An 18,768-nucleotide genomic window follows, 5' to 3' on the forward strand; every position below is an offset into this window, starting at 1 on the left:
TAATGGGTTAATGGCAGGGGAGTTGGAACTAGATGACCTTAAGGTCCTTTCCAACCCTAACTATTCTATGATTCTATGGTTCTATTTGCTGAACTACTTTCCTGAATCAGCACCTGATAACATTGCTGCTCTGGAAAGACAGATTTAGTTCAGTAAAGTTCAAAACCACACATCTAGCTCACATCAGTCATGCGCCATTAATGTTTGAAGATATGGAATTAAAATATCCTTCAGTGTTTGCTGAATCGAGATGAGGTATTTACATAATCACTCTCTGAATCCACCAGAGACTGCTATAAAAATCAAGGCACATTTTATACGCTTCAATTGCAGAATCCAAGCCTTAAAAAGGCTATACTGTTGGGCTAGGTCCTACAAGGTACCGGTCACTCAAATGTACTATAATAGGTGTTCAGTAATGCCGGTGCAGAATGGGAACCCATTGGAGAGTCAAACATTTGATATTCTGAGTCAATACTGCATTGCTGTTTTGACTTATAATCGGCATTAAAAAGAATGTATCTGACAAGCAGAAACAGAACAGTAAAAAAGAAACATTCTACTTAAGTAGCACAATTCTATTTTTGGTTTTCTTCACTGCAGCTTTTTTTTTTGTTGTTGTTGTTGTTTCTGTTTTTTTTTTAATGTGGTGAAAATAATTAATAAAGTTAACAACTTAATTTAGTTCCAGTCTGCTTAATTTAGGCATTGGACAGAACTTCCCATATGGTGAGTTTACTGCCTTTCCTGTACAAATAAGAAAAAAGAACTATTTGAATTTTTAAAGGTCTAGATTTTTAACTGCATGATCCTCAAATGGTATTTTTCTCTGAAGGCAATTTAATCAGGTTTTGTGATTTTTTGAATACAAAATTCATGTGATAATTTACCCACAAGCTGGTAAAGAAATAGGGCAAGGAAAATGGTACTTTTAACATTCATTTACATGCTCCTTGCCTCATATTGCATTTAGTCTTCATTCCCTCTGATCAGTATGAAAATATGATTATTCAAATGGATTTTTTCAGCATAATAATCAGATTATGTCTTACCTGATGGCATATGTAGAAGCTGTACACATTAGGAATAACACTAACACCATAATGACTCCAGTCAGACCTGGAACTAAAATGGACATAACTTGCATTTGAACTGTGCAGAGATATACTTGTTCCTATGACATTTTAAGAAAGTGGAAATATTAGACATACAAATCATGTTTCAATCAAACTCTTGCATGCATTTATCTCCTGAAGACAATTCACATATCAAACTAGACAGGGAAGAAGAGATGTGGTGAAATTTCCCAACATCCCAAAGAAAACTACTCTTTTCCTTGCATTTCACCATGCACCGCTAACTTCCTATTAGGCTTTGCTCCTCTACTCTGTTGCTCATAACATTTGCCTATAAGCAGGTAACCAAGAACAAATCTGGTCTATTTATTTGTAAGAGTGACTGCACAAGTTTCTACACCTCTTTTTTACTCTAAACCCTAAACTCTGTTTATCATGACAATTAAAAACCTCATCAGGGAGAGAATTTCAAGCACATCAATTTCTATGCAAGCTGTCACTACAATTGTTTGCCAACCCATTTCATCCTGGAATGAGAAAGGGCCTGAAATTGCTCTCTACGGCACTGTATCATGCTTAAAATTGCTGCCCATACAGCAAGACCTGTGAGAGTAATCCACAGCCAGCATTTGAGAAGGAAAGGTTAACAACATTAAGGATTTGACTCACCTGCTCTGTGGCAGACTTCTATTAGAACTAGTCTAGCCTCAGCTCTTTCTTAAGGGAAAGGAGAAAAACAAATATTTCTGCAGCATGATTCACCTCTGCCTAAACTAGAATCCTGCCCATAAAATACATTAAGCCATCAGCCTAAAGTTGCCAAAATTACCACTTTTTCTGAGCACCTTATCATCAAAATTGCCATTCCAGGAACTAAGAATCTGAATTAAGAAGCTAAAATCCATGACGCATTGCATCAAAACCTTTTACTACGCAAAGAATCATAGTCTTTCAGCATAGTCTCTGGTCACCCTAAAAGCCACATGTTTGGGTTTAAAGAAAGTCAGTCAGGCCAATTACTAAAGCTAAATAAGTGCTGGTTTGGTGTAAGGATATAAACATCTAAAGCAGCTTTCATGGTTTCATTCACATATTTTAGTGGCCCAGGATCTTTTACAGGATCCTACCCTAATGATAAGCACATTCCTCCCTTCTAGATTCCTTCACCAAAAATGAATTTGCTTATTTATTCATTATGAGTGCTGAAGCCTGATTCCTCTGTATCAGTTTAAACTGCTCTGAAGTCAAACCACCCCTTAAGTAAACTAGCTGAAGCAAGACCGCTTTTTTTGTTATGTTTCTTCTTTTTCTAGAAATTGGATCATTTAGGAATTTGGTTTTAATATTATGCAGAATCTCTGTTTGAAACTAATGATTTTTCACTGACTCATCTGTACAACAACAGCTTTGAAGATGCAGCTCGTCCTACTACAGGGCTTATGTAACTCCTCCCTCCTGACTATTGTATAAGCAAACTCAGGTTATACTAACACAAATATCTCAACTTAGCTGAGATACAAGGAATGGAGCATGGGAACACAGAGCCACAATGTTTTGCCTGGAGAGTGACAATGAGAAGCAGCAAACTTTCTCATTCAGTTTTGCAACAGACTTACCAGTAGCAAAAAGCAGTTTCCTCGGGTCCTGAAAAACAGACAGGAAAAAGACAGAATCAGCATACATGATGTTGTATCTCTATGAGTAACGTCATAATAATAAGTAGCTCATAAAGCTCACACACTTGAAGGCATAAACAACCACTAAATCTGGACACAGGAATGGATTTGGTATTTGCTAACAGTTTACACTGACTGCAATTCAACATAAACCAAACCTTCATCCTTTTCATTTCCCCCGTGAAGACAATTCCAATCCGTTATGAAAAGCTGGGATCCAGATAGCTTTACAGTTAATCATTTTTTGAAAGCTCAACTTTACTCAGTTACCTCATACCTTTGGGAGGGGGGAAGGGAGCAGAACAGAGAGATATTTTGATTTTAAAGGAAAGACAAGTGGCAAGCATTTTACTGCCAGTATCATTACCAAGAGATTTGCAGTGGTCTCTAGTGAAGAAGGACTAAACACCAAGGAGATGACAAATACAAGGCCAGATGTTCCCGTGGCCTTCACCACATGTGGAAGGGAAAGGGGATATTTCAACCTCACAGGAAACTGCCTCACTCCCCCTGAGTCTTGCATGCCATGAGGTTTTGTCTTCACTGCAGAGAAAATCTATTTTCTTTTAAAACTTACAGTAAAATGCAGTGATGGGAGGTGAGAGCTTTCATACAGGTCTGGAAAAACAAAGCATCCCTCTCCTTGACCTTGTCATCCAGATGTGCACAGCCATGTAAAGAAGACGACGGCAGCATCCAGACTGTCCGCCATAGTTAAAAACCACATTTAAATAGAATTTAAGCACAGAGGTTCAAGAGCTACTAGTGTACCTAAAATCTAGGAGGTTTCAATTCTAGAGTTACTGAAGACTTGCTATTATCTCCATTTTCTATTGCAAAACTCCCAAAGCTGCTCAGCACAGGCTGCCATAAACACCCTGGCACTTACTTGCCTGTGGCAAGCTCTTGCTGATGTTGCTGATGAGGAACATTAAGTTGTGGCCTAAGTCTTTTAGGCCACTCCTAACACATGCAGACACTCGAGGTCAACCCAGAACCTCAGCACAACAGTTGGTGTTGGCATGTCTGCCTGCCATAGAATAGCTCGGTGATTAAATCATTCACCCAGGGAGTGGAAGACCTTGGTTGTTGGTCCTTTTGAGCCTAGGCTGAGTCAAGCTCTCCTTTTCCAGGAAAGGCTGCAGCTGCGATAGGGTCATTCTAAATATTTCCTAATGAAGGTGGTAGAAAAGAAATGCAGACTTGAGACTAGAATCAATATAAACAGAGATCATTTGATTGTAGCCCAAAAAAAGAAAAGAGTCTTGGACTGTGGTCTTACTCCTAAAATCTGCAAGTCTCTCTCCAGTGCCAAATTCATAACCAACAGACTAGAGGAGGGACTAGGAATCTGGTGTGCCTGCAAGAAATCTGCATCACAGTCAGAGAAATCAGGCAAACCATGCATTTCATAAGTAGAAGTCAGCTTACAGCCCAGTTCACACAGACAACTAATTCCACTCAGCATATACACTCCAGTTCGCACTGCAGTTTAAAGATGCCAAATCAGTCCCAAATCCCACTATCCTCAGACCCCCAGTACCTGTCACATAGCCCTACATTCTTAATAATGGAAATGCAGAATGCATTTTCCCAAACAGCAGCAGGCCCACCCAAGGAACAGAGCAAGGCAGAAGAGAAGCAGGAACACAAGGTGCAAGGTGAAAGGACTTGGTGACAGCATTCATAATCAACAGGACTAAATCCCTCTGGGTTTAATAAAAAATGCTCAGTACACGCTTTGTCCAGAGAAAGAACTAAAATCCGCAGAAATTCACATGATGGTGAGTTTTCCGTGCACAGAACAGCAGCACTACAAAGATCAAAGGATGAATCATACAATAGAATTGAATATACAAATACCCATATATTTATATACTTAAACGCAAAATATGAAAGGGCAGCTGGCTCACCTCGCCACGATAGTTCGCTACATTTATTGCCAGAAAGTCTTCATTGTAGTTCTCAGAGAAGTTAAGAGCGTTCACCAGATGAGCAGCAACATGTAAGACTGGAAGAAACAGTAAATCTGAGGTCCATAAACAAGAGGTAGATGTTCCTCTGAAGTAAAGAAAAATGGCTACCCAGATGCCAAGCTATAACCACATCATCTGCATGAGATGTGTCAGGGACTAAGGAATTCTTTTTCAAAGGTAAATCAGGTTATAGATATTAAAATCATAGAATCATAGAATAGTTAGGGTTAGAAAGGACCTTAAGATCATCAAGTTCCAACCCCCCTGCCATGGGCAGGGACACCTCACTCTAAACCATATTACCCAAGGCCTTGTCCAACCTGGCCTTGAACACTGCCAGGGATGAAGCATTCACAACCTCCCTGGACAACCCATTCTAGTGCCTCACCACCCTAACAGGAAAGAATTTCCTCCTTATGTCCGATCTAAACTTCCCCTGTTTTGATGGAATAAAGCTGCATGCATTTATATGTATTTTACCACTACATCAATTATTTTCATACTGCTATGCTTCAGCTGGGAGACAACACCGAAAGGTGTCCACACAAGAATGTTCTTTCACCAAACTGGGTATTTGTCTCCACTGCTCTCTCTTCTGCAGATAAGCTGGTAGCACCCTATTTCTTCACTGAAATTCTTTAGGCACAACAAAGGGTCGCTTGCAATGGCAGATTCTGGCCTGTCCTTATATACCTGTCCTTTTAGAAACTGGAATTTAAAGGAAAGGCTTGGCATTAGAATATAACCCCAAGTGTTTGAAGGAAAAATAAACCACAACCCACACACATCTGACAAAGCATTCACAATTTAAGATCAGGAAGCACAGAGCAAGACTACCCCCAAATGTACTGTACAAGAAAAAACAAACTGCTGCTTCAGTGTGTGTTCACAAACAAGCTGCTACTCAGCACAGTAAGATCTCACCTGAAAAGATGCATATTGTAACACCACACGTCACATGGAACGTTTGACTTTTATCAAGCAGCCTTCTGGTTTTCCTGCTGGCAACCTAATAAGAGAAGAATTCAAGCAATCTCTCCTCTAAAACATAGCAAACAGAAAAATACTAACAGCAACTGAGGTGATGTAATAGCAGCTTCAGCTTTTACCAAGTTTAACACCCTTGCATGCCCAGTACCTAAATGTAAAAACAGGATTATGTCACTGAGCCAATTTTGAGACCTTAATGATGAAATCACAGTTGGGTCCATATTAGATGTCAAGAGCACATAAAGTAATGTCCTTCCTGCCCTTAAAATTTAGGAATTCCAGCACTAATTGTTGCAGGCAGCAGACTCTCTAGTGAACAGGATCAGAGGGAAAGGGGCATGGCATGCATAAATACATCTATAGGCATCAAAACTTATAGGTACTGTCATATGATGAACAGAACTCATAGGTTCAATTTGCAGCTATTTAGAAAACACAAATGTTCCTCAAAGTGTTACTCAAATTTCTGTAAAAGCAAGTGGTGAATTGCAAATAAACTAAATTATTCTTTACTGAATATTGGCATAGGAAACAAACCCTCTGAGCTCCGACAGAACTTCTTTTCCCATGCTAATGGATATATCAGATTGAGTATTTTTATTCAAGGTTCTGTCACCTCCAGTAGGACGCTTCTGGTCATGCAGAGACAAAGCTCTTTTGCTCAGTTGAATTCTATTAGGAAGCAGTAGAGAGGACACAGATAGCTTTTATATTAGAGTCGGGAAAGAAGGAGACTTTGATTACAATTCCACAGCCTTCCACAGGTTACAATTCCCTGTCCTTCAAAAATGCACTAAAAAAACCCTTCCTTACAAGTCCAATCAAATCAGACAATGCCAGTCAAGGCAGTCTTCAAAGGAGTCATGAATAGAGGATGAATGCCTGATACCTGCACCATGCAGGCCCATACTGTATAATAATAAATAGGGATACAACAGAATTTTTCCTATTATTTTTAGGCTAAACAGAGACCAGGGCCCTCATCTTCACTGCTGTTGCATTCTGAGGACAGTGCTTACCTTCTGAGATCCTCGCAGGAAGGCCAAGAGAACACGGCACATTGGTAGGAGGACTAGGCAGCAGTTGAGATTGAGGACAGATGCCGAAGCTCTGCTAACACACAATCCTAGCTGAACAAATATAGCAAGAGTTAGACTACAGGGAGAAAAGACTCTCTAATGGTTCAGGTATCAGCATTCACCCTCCTGTTCTTTGCTGTGAAACTGAACAGTTCCCGTGCTCTCTTGACTCATCAGAATAGTGGAGTTTAATGATGTTTTACGTGTTCTGGGAAAAACATGGTTTACATCAAATTAATTTTGTCAGCAGTTATGCCAGCAAATGACAACTTTCTACTGAAAAAAACAACACCCTCATCAGTGCCCAAAGCTACATGGAAGAAAACATATCTGAGACAACAAATAAGCGTCCACTGAGAAATTACCTGAATGCTTCAACAGACTTAATTAAATCACAACAAGGGATAAATACCGTGAAGACGCTACACAGGCACTTAAGTAACGGGTAATGATTTTCTGGTAAAGAAGCCAGAAAAAGATGTAAAAAAATCATATTGATTCAATGAAGCTGAAATGATAATATTGTTTCAAGGAGCGTTAGAGAATCGTCACAGAACTCATCCATTCACACCGTGCAGTGCCATATTTGGACCTAAAGAAAGTAGGCTTTCTTCAGTTTAACTACTCAATAGCTAGGAACTGTAATGAAATCTAATTTCACTAACGCTTTCACTGGTATATTTGGAACTTACATAATTAGAACAAACCCACTTGTCAAATGAATGAACAAAGCACACATTAATGTCATAACCCGTATTTTTTCATCTTATTATATTCTCTCATTCATTTGTGATTTTTAAAGAAGTTAGCAAAATGCCTTTGTTCTCCTAGTTATTAGGTTGAATTACCATTTTACTAGCTTATATAAAAGATGCTTTTAGACTGTCAACAGATTTTGGGAAGGGTATTTCTTACAGTGTTCTCTAATATCCAAGTTTTTCAACCCCTGAAGAAATTAACGGAAATCTATTATAAGCTAATTCAAATACTGTAGAGATAAGCAAATGATTTGAACAGGTAAAAATTATCTCATTAAAAAATATAAAAGTTCTATTACTTTTTCAAAACAAAACTTTATGTCAAAAAAGAACATTTTCTATTTCTCAGTCAAAAAAAAATCAGCAGTAAAACATTTATATATATGCTAATCATCAAGAAGAAAAAAATGGAGAGAAACAAAGAGTTTATTTGGGAATGCTATTTTTTCACAAAAGTTATTAGAAAAGCCTGGTAATTTCAAAATTTATAATTGTTATTAGTTGGTTTTTACAGACTTCTCTACATGTCACAAAAATATATGAACATACAAACTAAGCCATATAACTGGGCTCCAGTGTGTCTAGGAAGATCCTAAGCACAATGGCATGGCAGGAGCTTCTCACTATCATAAAACACCAAAGCTGCCTGCTCTCAGTTAGCAACACCCCATTTGCACCCCACATTCTCTGCAGTACATCTGGGCACAAAACCAGCAGGCAAACAGAAGGTAAAGATGCTCCGTCTACCTGAAGCATCAACCTCTCCACCTAAATTCAGTTTCTTTAATGGCCACTTTACATTATTTAGTTGGGCATGAGTGCTAGGGACCTCCTTATCTGTGGCAGATGGGACATTACCACCTTCCATAGAAGAAAGCAGTCTTGAGGGCACCCTCTCTCAAAAGCTGCCCATGAGAAACAGGAGCAAGTATCCTATGAATTCTTCTCTACCTTGTTCTCTGCTGTGTAACTGTTCAGAGATCAGATCTCACAAAAGTTATACTGAGAGAGGTACTTACAGTAGAGGCACCTCTAACCTAATGAATTATAGAAAATAAGACTGGAATGAAGCACAGCACTTAGTTCTTCCCCACTCTACAGACCTTCTCCACAGTTTCTTCCAATGCACTGTTAGTCCTTTTTTCCCTGACATAAAATCTCCCTCCTTTGCTTCTATTTCATGTTACTTCACACTCTGTTCATATGCACAATAAGAGTTTATTCTTGCTACTTTTTCCTCACTAGTCATGCTCCTCAGACTTTAGGTCATCCTCTCTTTTCCCCTTTGGACTCTCTCGACTGGTTATCAGCCAGATCTGGTCCAGAGCTCAAGTGCAATGACTACAACTGAGCACCAGCTACAATAGCCACAGTCTTAGAAACTAAGCTGAGGTTTTACTGAATGTTGATGTCACTTCCCACTTCAAAGTATGATTTTAAAAGAAAATGTGAACAACCACAATAAATATTTCTCTATCCTTGCCCACGGCAGCTTAAAGGGACTTTAGAACATTGTAAATATTTTTGAAGTATCAGATAAAACGCAGTACCCTTGAAATGACAGGACTTAATGGCAAGTAAAATGTCTCTATGATGTGCTGTTTGCATATACAAGACTGTCTCTATTTTCATTAATTATTATTCCTCTAAAGGGAAACCAAACATGAGCTTTATACCTCATAAAAGCAGTAAATTCAAAAACATGGTCATTTAACACATATAAGCATTTTTATGAGAGCTTTACTGATGTGCTATAGTATTACAGTGGTTTAAAGAGCATGATTTGAAAAACCCAAGAACTATGTAAAACTAACGCAATGCAAAACCCAGAAGTAAACTGAACAACCTTTATAGCTCTCAAATAACACCCAAAAGGTGGGAAAAGTTGCAATTATAATTAATAAGTAAAGCAATTTGAAAATCGTAATAATTCCTATTGTACGACCTACATGACACATTATGAGCTTCTCAAGAGCTTATGTTGTCTTGGAGTTCAAACATAAACCAAGCATGATATTTGTTATTCTACTTTATGACTCACAACTATTCTTACAAAAATTTAACAAAAGAGCCTAGTTTGGAATAGTCTACAATAGAGATAATCCTACATTGTATGTCATTAAATGCATGAAATCATTTAGTGTAAGAAATAAGTAAAATGCCAAACAATTTAACTGTTGAAAAAACATGAACTAGTGATGATGAGCAGAAAGAGCTAACCTACTAACCTCCGTGGATGTTCTTCCCATTTGCTATTTAACAAACAGCAAATATTCATGACAACTCAATTACTGTGGAAGAATGCCCTTAGACTAATTTAATTCAATGCTATCAGCATCTCTACAAAAGAAAATACAGAGGGCAGGAAACTACTTCTTCGAATGTGCAGTGCACTTCTAGGAAAGCTTGATGCAAATACTTCCACCAATGGTTCATTTAAGGTTTTATTCTGAAGAATTAAAGTTGAGCAATGCTGGCTACAGCAATCCCATGACCAATTTGAAAAGAATGGTAAAAGTAATACATTTATCAATGCTTAGAATCATGACTCATGCAAGTCATAGAAGAATAACAGAGTACTAAGTTTGCTCTTAACATATATCCAAAGGCTAAATACATCCCCATTAAACTAACTCTGGTTTCTAAGCGGTTTCATTCTTGACTTCCTTCGCATTGCCTGGGTGACATGGTAACAAATTAACATAGTGCATTGTTGGATTTTTATCCTACAGTAGAATGAAAGATGATTTTTCCTCCAAGGCAACTCACTGGTTCTAGAAGGGAATATATATCCTTATTCTCCTTCTATGATTCTACGATTAAGTAGCTAAGAAATGAAAGAAATATAATCCTCTTTTTTTCCTAAGATTATTGTTTTAAGGAAAAAAGAAGTATTATTTAATGTTAGTACTATGTGAAATTTTTGCAGGGTTAAAAAACAGAGGAAAAAACACCCCAAAAATCTCTGCTGGACACTCTTTTTCATCCACCTTTGCCGGTACCATATCCAAGCATTTGGTAACTTCCTTCTGTACTCTGCCTACCCAGTATCACACACACTGTTAGCCTATTTCATGGAGGGGAAAGAGGCATAGAAAAACTAAAGGACTAATCGAATTCACAGAGGAGATCTGTGGCAGGGATAATAGGGAGCTTTTTTGTCACTGTTCACTTGTAACTCACCAAACAGGCATTCCTTGCAGGTTTTCCTTCTCTTTCTGTCCGCATACCAAGGTCACACCTCATTTTGTACACAGTCCCTTTGTATTAGGTGTACTCCTCCTTCTGCTTAAACAGTTCACTCGATCTGAAGAAAGCAACTATCTTAATCTGGAACGCAATATTAGCTTCCAATTTCCCTGATAATTTCCAAAGTGTATTCACGTACAAGATTTCAGACCAAAGGTTCATCTTTACTCATCTATTAATCAGTTTGTTTGATCTGTCAGAATCCTGACCTCAGGAAATACAATTCTTAAAAACACATGGTTTAGTGTGTGGTGTCCTGCCTGCGGCAGGGGGCTGGAACTAGATGACCTGAAGGTCCTTTCCAGTCCTGACTATTCTATGATTCTCTGATCCTGTCTGTGTTGCTGAGTTATAGGAGTGCCAAGCAGGATGATACACGCACAGACTGGAAGTGATCACAAATTATCTTCCAGATCTTGAGTGTCCCAGACCATCCTCCTTCTGTAGCGACAGTGCAAACCATTACAGCATTTTATATATTAATTCATAATAACAACTTGGATGCTTGATCCTGAAAGATGCAGCATGAGCTGGACTCCACGAAGTTTGTCATGATTCAAGGGATTAAGTGTACCTAAGTCCCCCCAGGAGATTCACAACACACTGCAACTCACGGCCAGAGCAGTAAGTTGCTTATTGTCATATCTGAGTCACAGTCACGTAGGAGTAATGCCGTGTCCACTACTAAGGGCTTCTTCTCTGTTGAATTACTTCCCCTTATCCCACACAGTAGGTATTATGGTCTGTAAAACAGTTTTCTGAAGTGTAATGCACCTATTTTTAAGACCTGTCATTGGTGGAGTACCACGGGAACCCTCCAATAATACATACTATAATGAATAATCAAGCAATGAAACATTTTGGCCATAATTCAGTTCTGTTCCACACAGAGTAATGCCATGATCATCTTAGAACAAGGAGCAATTGTGACAACAAGGCTATTTTTTACAATGGTCTACATGATAACAGTAGTAAAAATTGCAGTTAATGATTCAGAATGTACCTCTACTAATTGAACTTCCACTATTCAGAGTTTCATAAGAAGTTCTGCCAAGGTGGAAGCTCTTGTATTAAAGTTAGCAATATATATATCCTTTACAGGACGGCAAAGATGCTGAACTCTGGACTGTCCAGGAAGAACAAGGGGTTGAGGGAAAAAATGCTTTGGCAAACAAAAGGCCTAAGATAAGGCAAAGAGAATGCAAGAACTGATTTACTTGCAAATTCAAGGGGGACTATCAAGATAAGGTCTTGTGAATTAACACCCTGAGTCTTCATCAGGGAATCCTGCATATATATTTATGTATATACATAGCTTCCATAGCAACATAAATCTATTATTAGACATTTCTGACACATGTAACACTGTAAAGAGCAAATCTCAAATAGCCTGGCTTATGACCATGAAATAACAAAACCACACTGCATTAAGGAAAATAAAGGGTCAAGACACACTACTCCTTTCAATGCCTAGATGGGGGGAAGCAGGCTGCAGGGTGGTTGAATAAGGATCAATGAAAGCAGAATTTGGCCTCAGTTAGTAAAATCTCTACCATTACAATAAACTAGAAAGGAGAGACATGCAAGTTAATGGAACATCTGGAACCTATTCCAAGCAGTGAATAAAGATGACATAATTGTACTGCACAGTAAGAAGGCGGCAACTGTATAGATAAAAAAAAGCGAGGCAGCACTTTTCCTTTTCAGTCCCATTTTCAGTTATTCAATCTTTTCCCAGTGAGATCCTTCTCAGGATGCATTTTCTTCACTTTGGTCTGAAGCTTATCGCTTGCATTAAAATCCATTTGACTACATTAGAGTTATTCCAGCAGGGACTAGAGAGTGAATAGGGTGAAACCTTTTATGCCATGACAAGATGAGCCCAAAGTACTTTCTGTTCATGGGGAACCCAAGCAACAAAAAAACAGGTATTTCATTAAATGCTGCTAAAAGCAACATTTAAGTTCTATAGTAAGTCCAGTACTGAATTCAGGCCTGAATATGTGGGTCAGAAGCAAGTAAAGCTGGAAAAAAATACAGCCAAACCCATCTGAAGGGAGAAATCTTGAAGTCCACAAAAAAAGGAATCACCTGGACAATTTATCTGACTGAACAGATACAAAACCTCCAACAATGAAAATTTTGGAGTGATGTCAGGTAGTTTATGAATCCTCCCTCCTCTAATTCATGCCTACTTCATCTTGTAATGTCTATCATGAACATGGAGATCAGAATACTCCTTCCTTTTTTGCCACACTCTTTTATAACAAATCCATGCCTTTTAAGCAATGTAAGCCCACAAGTTAACATTTATTAAATTATGAAAAATTGAGATTCTTCACCTGAATCACATTCCTGAACCAGTCGCAATGAATGCATTCATGCAGCAAGAATATGGTCTGCAGTGTTAAAAGCAATTAAGCATCCAAAGGGAGGGTTCATCAAAGCAAAAGTACTGGGAAGGTCTTTATATCCATTAGGTTCTGGTTGAACTTGCACTGTAAGAATCATATAATCACAGAACAATGCTGGTTGGAAGGGACCTTGGCATGTCTCTATTCCAAGCTCCTGTTCTAAGGAGGTTCAACACAAAACTCAGGCTAAGTTTGCTCAGGGTTTTGCCCCATTGGGTTTTTAAAACCTCCAGGGACGGAGATTCCACAGTGGGAACGTGGCTGTGGGACCCAAACGAAACAAAGACACTTAACCCAACATAAATTTACCCACTAGATTTTGTGGCATAGAATAGGCTGATTAAGTTTGTCCTGGCACAGGCCTTCAACTTATTTATTCTCTTTGCCCTTCCAGGACACCACCAGGCTCATGGTACCTTTTCACAAGTATAAAATTAGGGATCAGAAAGATTGCAATTGAAAACCTGAGAGTTACGTACCGAAATGATGATAAAATCCTGTGCTAAGTATCTTGTTCAGCATCACAGAGGATGCAACCAGAAAAGAATTAAACTGAGCCTCCTCCTGTGGAAGGCTGAAGTGAACCACTGAATGAAAGACTAACCTCATTCCTTCTTCTTCCCATCAGAAAGAAAAGTCACGGCATGAAAATGTGGCAGAACTGAATATATTCAGGATATTCAGTCCAAGATCTCATTTCACAGCACAATCCGATTCCCTACAGCAACTCTTCTTGTTCTCCATCATGTTACATGGTAAACAATAAAATTATCTGTGGTAAATCTTTCAGTGCTGCAAGTGCAGCTCTCAAGGAGGTTTTAGGCTACTGGAGCATACGAAAACAGAAAAGAACTCCTTAGAAGACCTCACTGAAAAATAGGAGGATTTTTTAATGCAAAAAACCACTATAACTTCTTGCCATTTTTTGTTAACTGACTGGAAAAAGGAATCAATTTTCACAAAAGTATGTGTAAAAAAGTTAATTCTGTTAAGATTTAAAAAAAAAAAAAAGAAACAAAAGACCCAAAACCTGCTGAATTATAAATCAAGAACTTTCATCTAAATCTCAAAATATTCAAACATCAAGAAATAGCACACAGAGGGCCTGCAAGCCACTCAACCTCATGTTGTGTGGAGTTCTGGTGTCCTCAACTTAAAAAGGGCATGGAACTGTAGGAACAAGTCCAGAGAAGGCCACGAGAATGATCAGGGCACTGGAGCACCTCCCATATGAAGATAGGCTGAGAAAGTTGGGGCTGTTCAGCCTGGAGAAGAGAAGGCTGCGTGGAGACCTCATAGCAGCCTTCCAGTATCTGAAGGGGGCCTATAGGGGTGCTGGGGATGGACTCTTCCTTAGGGACTGTAGTGGTAGGACAAGGGGTAATGGGTTCAAACTTAAACAGGGGAAGCTTAGATTGGATATAAGGAGGAAATTCTTTCCTGTTAGGGTGGTTAGGCACTGGAATGGGTTGCCCAAGGAAGTTGTGAATGTTCCATCCCTGGCAGTGTTCAAGGCCAGGTTGGACGAGGCCTTGGGTGATATGGTTTAGAGCGAGGTGTCCCTGCCCATGGCAGGGGGGCTGGAACTTGATGATCTTAAGGTCCTTTCCAACCCTAACTATTCTATGATTCTAGAACGGGGAGGAGAATGGTTACGCAGACGGGCCATGGGCCCTCTCAAACGAATACAGGGAAAAAAAAAGAGGAGCAAAAATCCCTGTGAAAGGGAACAGCAGCAGTAGCATGGGTACATGTATGGTTTTCTGAAGAGACTAAAATTGGTTTCAGTTTTCCCAGCCTCTGCAAAATAATCATGATTTAAACACATTCACAAATACATTGAAGAGAAGGGAAAAAACTAATTCTGGGGTCTAAGGATGATATTAAGACACGCTTTGACCCAAAGCATCTTATGGACTTGGCTCTTCACTTTCCTCCTCATTTTGTAAAGTCCCTAAACTGCTCTGGTATTCTTTCCCACAGTTGCAGACACAGTAAGACAAACCCACACACACAGTCTCCTGGTCCTCATCTCTTGACCAAGACAAGGAATCTGTTGCTTGAATCATCTCACAGGTTCTGAGCACACATAATGTTACTTTGCATGTGCCTTTCATTTTGAAGAAAACCAAAACAAACCACAAATAATGAGCTGGTACAAGGCAGACAAGTCTTCAGAATTAAGAACTCTGCTGATTGATACCAGCTGGATTGGGTTAGAATGGTAAGGTTTTGGTAGTGGGGGGGTTACAGGAGTGGCCTGTGTGAGAAGGTGCAGGAAGCTTCCTCCATGTGCTGTAGGGCAAATGCAGCCGGATCCAAGACAGACCCATCGCTGGGCAGCGCTGAGCCCTTCAGTGATGGTGGCAGCACCTCTGAGATAGCTTATTTAAGAAGGGGAAAAATCTGCTGCACGACAGTATCTGTGAGAGAGGAGTGAGGACATGTGAGAGCAAGAGCTCTGCAGACACCAGGGTCAGTGCAGGAGGAGGAGAAGAGATTCCCCTGCAACCCATGGTGCAGACCATGGTGAGGCAGGTTGTGCCCCTGCAGCCCACGGAGGTCCATGGTGGAGCAGATCTCCACCTGCAGCCTATGGAGGACTGCAGGCTGGAGCAGGAGGAGGCCCAAAGGAGACTGTGACCCCATGGGAAACCTGCACTGGAACAGGCTTCTGGCAGGAGCTGTGGCTCCATGGAGAGAGAAGCCCAGGCTGCAGCAGGGGAAGAGTATGAGGAACCCTCCCCTGAGGATGAAGGAGTGGCAGAGACAATGTGTGATGAACTGACCACAACCCCATTCCCCATCCCCTTGTGCTGCTGCCAGGGAGGAGGTAGAGAATCCAGGAGTAATTCTAAGCCCGGGAAGAGGAAGGGGAAAGATGTTTTTTTAGGATTCGGTCTTACCATTATCCTGCTCTGATCTGATTGGTAACAAATTAAACTAATTTCCCAAGCTGAGTCTGTTTTGTCCGCAGTGGTAACTGGTGAGTGATTGCTTGCTGTCACATCTCAACCCACAAGCTTTTCAATCTATCTTCTCTCCTCTGTCCAGCTTAGGGTGACAGAGCAGCTTTGGGGGGCACCAGGTATCCAGCCAGGGTCAATCCACCACACCAGCTGAAAATCTGGTCCAACGTGTTGACTCAAGCACATCTGCTTTATAAGTAACCCACTAGCTCTGCCAGGAGCAAACACAGTTTTCAAATGGATGCCCTGGTCTACAAAGCCATCAGGGAGTACAGTAATACTGAACACGTTCTCATGATGTGTCTTTCAAGAAAGCGATCATCAGGAAGGATTTACGTATTTTCATTCCCTTGTTTTCACACTGCTTTTGCTAAGATTCACTTCTTGAACCCATCTGAGTCAGACATAAGAAAAATTAAAAGTAGATCAGGTGAACTTAGTTCACAGAAGCTTACACAACTCACTAGCTACGGCAATGATATCAACCATAGGAAAAAATACATCCTGGATCTACCAAAGGTGAAACCCAGAGGCTCTACAGCAGGTTAAGATGTGCATCACCTCTGCTTTAACCCTATGTCAGCTTCCAATTGAAATCCACCCCTGAGCATGGCATGGTGCTACAAAGCATCACATTATTGATCCACTTTTTCCTGGATTCTCAAATTGTGAGCAGCCCTAAAGCATTTTCAGAGAGCTGTTAACCCTTACTCTATCCCTTTGGATAGAAACCATTTCAGACAACTGCAATGGCATAGCTGTGGATAACTTCACAAGACAGGCCAGTATCTCACTTCCCCAAATGATCTTTATGGGTAATTCTGGTAGTGGTGGATGTTACCCTTGCTAAATCAAAATGGTCTAATGACCATTCAGACTCCATGCTGATGCTATATTAAATACCAAAACTGAAAGCATATAGATTACAGTGAATTACACAGAACAGAGGATCTATGAGGATAACAAAGGCTGAAAAGAACTTATCCAAAGAATTCCTTCAGCAACAAGCATGGCTAATGCTTTTGACGACACAATCTGAGTTCCAGTCCTCTGTTGAGCATGTTGGTGTTCCTGTGAGCCTGTCTGCAGCTGGGGACACTGGGAGGGAAGTGAGGAGGGGGAAGGAGAGCTGCTCCATACTTAACTGATGCTTTTTCTTCTCAACACTTCACTTTTTACCCCTAAACAACTGTCAACAGGATCCCAGTGATCTCCTACTTGATCTTTTCCCACTCTGCAGAGCTAAACAGGCAGTTTGTGTCATCTTTGATTACCAAATGCATTCTGCCCTTTCCTCACCTCCCAGCATCCCAATTTCCAGGGCAAAAAGTAACGTCCGGGTCACTCACCCCTAACATCTGATGCAAATAGTAATACTGCAGCCCTTGATAATAGAGCAGGAAGGTTTTCCAGAAGAACCATACATTGAGGGAGAGCCAGAAAAACTGAAAGAGAAACAAGAGATCATAAGCGCAAGTTACACGTGCAAACTTCCCAGTGTTGATTTCATTCAGAACCGTCACATCCCTGCAGTTTCATAAACGTATGCACATGGAACAGGGGAAAAAACCATCAAGCTTTTGGCGTAAAATGCATTAAAATGTTAAATGGAATAGCCCCTAGGTGAGAAATCTTCATTTTCATTCGACTTCACAAACTTTACCTCTGTGACTACCGAGAGTTGGCAAACCAACCCCCCGCATACCGAACGCTACTGCAGATCTGTAGTTACACTGCAGTCAAAGACCCAGGGAATACAAACTAGCAACAAAGAGACAAAGACAGAGGCAGGAAGAATCTGACCTCAGAGAAGACGCATCTTCTCCCCCAGACCTTCTCTAACAAAGAGCGAACGTCCCGACCGCGATGCCCGCGGACGCCCGCACTCTCCGGGACACGGCGCACTCGTGTCCCCCCGTGCCTAGCACCGCGAACCGGTAACCTGGACATCGAGCACCACCGGGACCTCCCCGACTACCCCGGGCCCAGCGCCACGGACGGACCCCCACCGCCTCCCCCCCCCCCCTCCGGGGTGCAGCCCCCTACCAGGAAGAGGTGTTTGCTCCCCTCGTTGGCCAGCCAGCTCCTGCAGGACAGAGCCATGGTGCGGGGCAGCACCCGGGGGTGTGGGGGGGGCGATGTGCGGGCTCGCCCTCCTTTTCAGCCGGGCCGAGCCGAGCCGGTCCTCCCCTGTCCCCACCCCTCACCCCCCGCCCGGGCTTCCGGCCGCCGGGGCGTTGCGCTCCGGCCCCGCCGCGCTCCAGCCCCCCCATCCCGGCCCCGCTGCCCCTTTGTCTGCTGCGTGCGGGGCTCCCCCGGACCAGCGGCGGAGGAGCGGGGGGCTCGGCAGGGGACAGCCCCGACGGGGCTCCGGGCCGCCAGGGACTCGGCTGTAGAGCGATGGGGCCGGCTCCTCGCATCCCCCCACCGGGAAAAGCGTGTTTTCCCGACGGAGAATCCCGTCCGAGGGGTTTCCCTTTGCCCCAAACGGGGGAAACGCGACACAAGAAGCCGGAGGGAGTGAGAGAGCTACTAGCCGTGATTGCAGCTCTGCTTCAGTGCGGGGGAAAACAAAGAGGCT

At 41.4% G+C, this 18,768-nt stretch overlaps 1 protein-coding gene across 4 annotated transcripts in view; it reads right to left on the bottom strand.

Moving 5' to 3' along the window:
* Positions 1–18,406, bottom strand: part of NOX4 (NADPH oxidase 4) — a 105,741-nt gene extending 87,335 nt beyond the window's left edge. The window contains exons 1-7 of one of the 4 annotated variants that reach the window (XM_061343767.1): positions 18,234–18,406; positions 17,537–17,632; positions 6,738–6,848; positions 5,653–5,737; positions 4,666–4,763; positions 2,693–2,720; positions 1,053–1,125 (exon numbers count right to left, since the gene is read on the bottom strand). In XM_061343767.1, coding sequence (XP_061199751.1) covers positions 1,053–1,125; positions 2,693–2,720; positions 4,666–4,763; positions 5,653–5,737; positions 6,738–6,848; positions 17,537–17,632; positions 18,234–18,290 — 548 coding nt within the window. In that variant the 5' untranslated portion in view covers positions 18,291–18,406. Of the gene's footprint in view, positions 1–1,052; positions 1,126–2,692; positions 2,721–4,637; positions 4,764–5,652; positions 5,738–6,737; positions 6,849–10,738; positions 10,855–17,536; positions 17,633–18,233 lie in introns of those variants that run through there. The other 3 variants (XM_061343769.1, XM_061343768.1, XM_061343770.1) reach the window with 3 other exon arrangements.
* Positions 18,407–18,768: the final 362 nt, after the last annotated feature.

Source organism: Neopsephotus bourkii, unplaced genomic scaffold, assembly GCF_033783945.1.
Source record: "Neopsephotus bourkii isolate Nb327-2 ecotype Australia unplaced genomic scaffold, CSIRO-AGI_Nbou_v1 NB_1825, whole genome shotgun sequence".
In the NCBI taxonomy this organism is placed as follows: Eukaryota; Metazoa; Chordata; class Aves; order Psittaciformes; family Psittacidae; genus Neopsephotus; species Neopsephotus bourkii.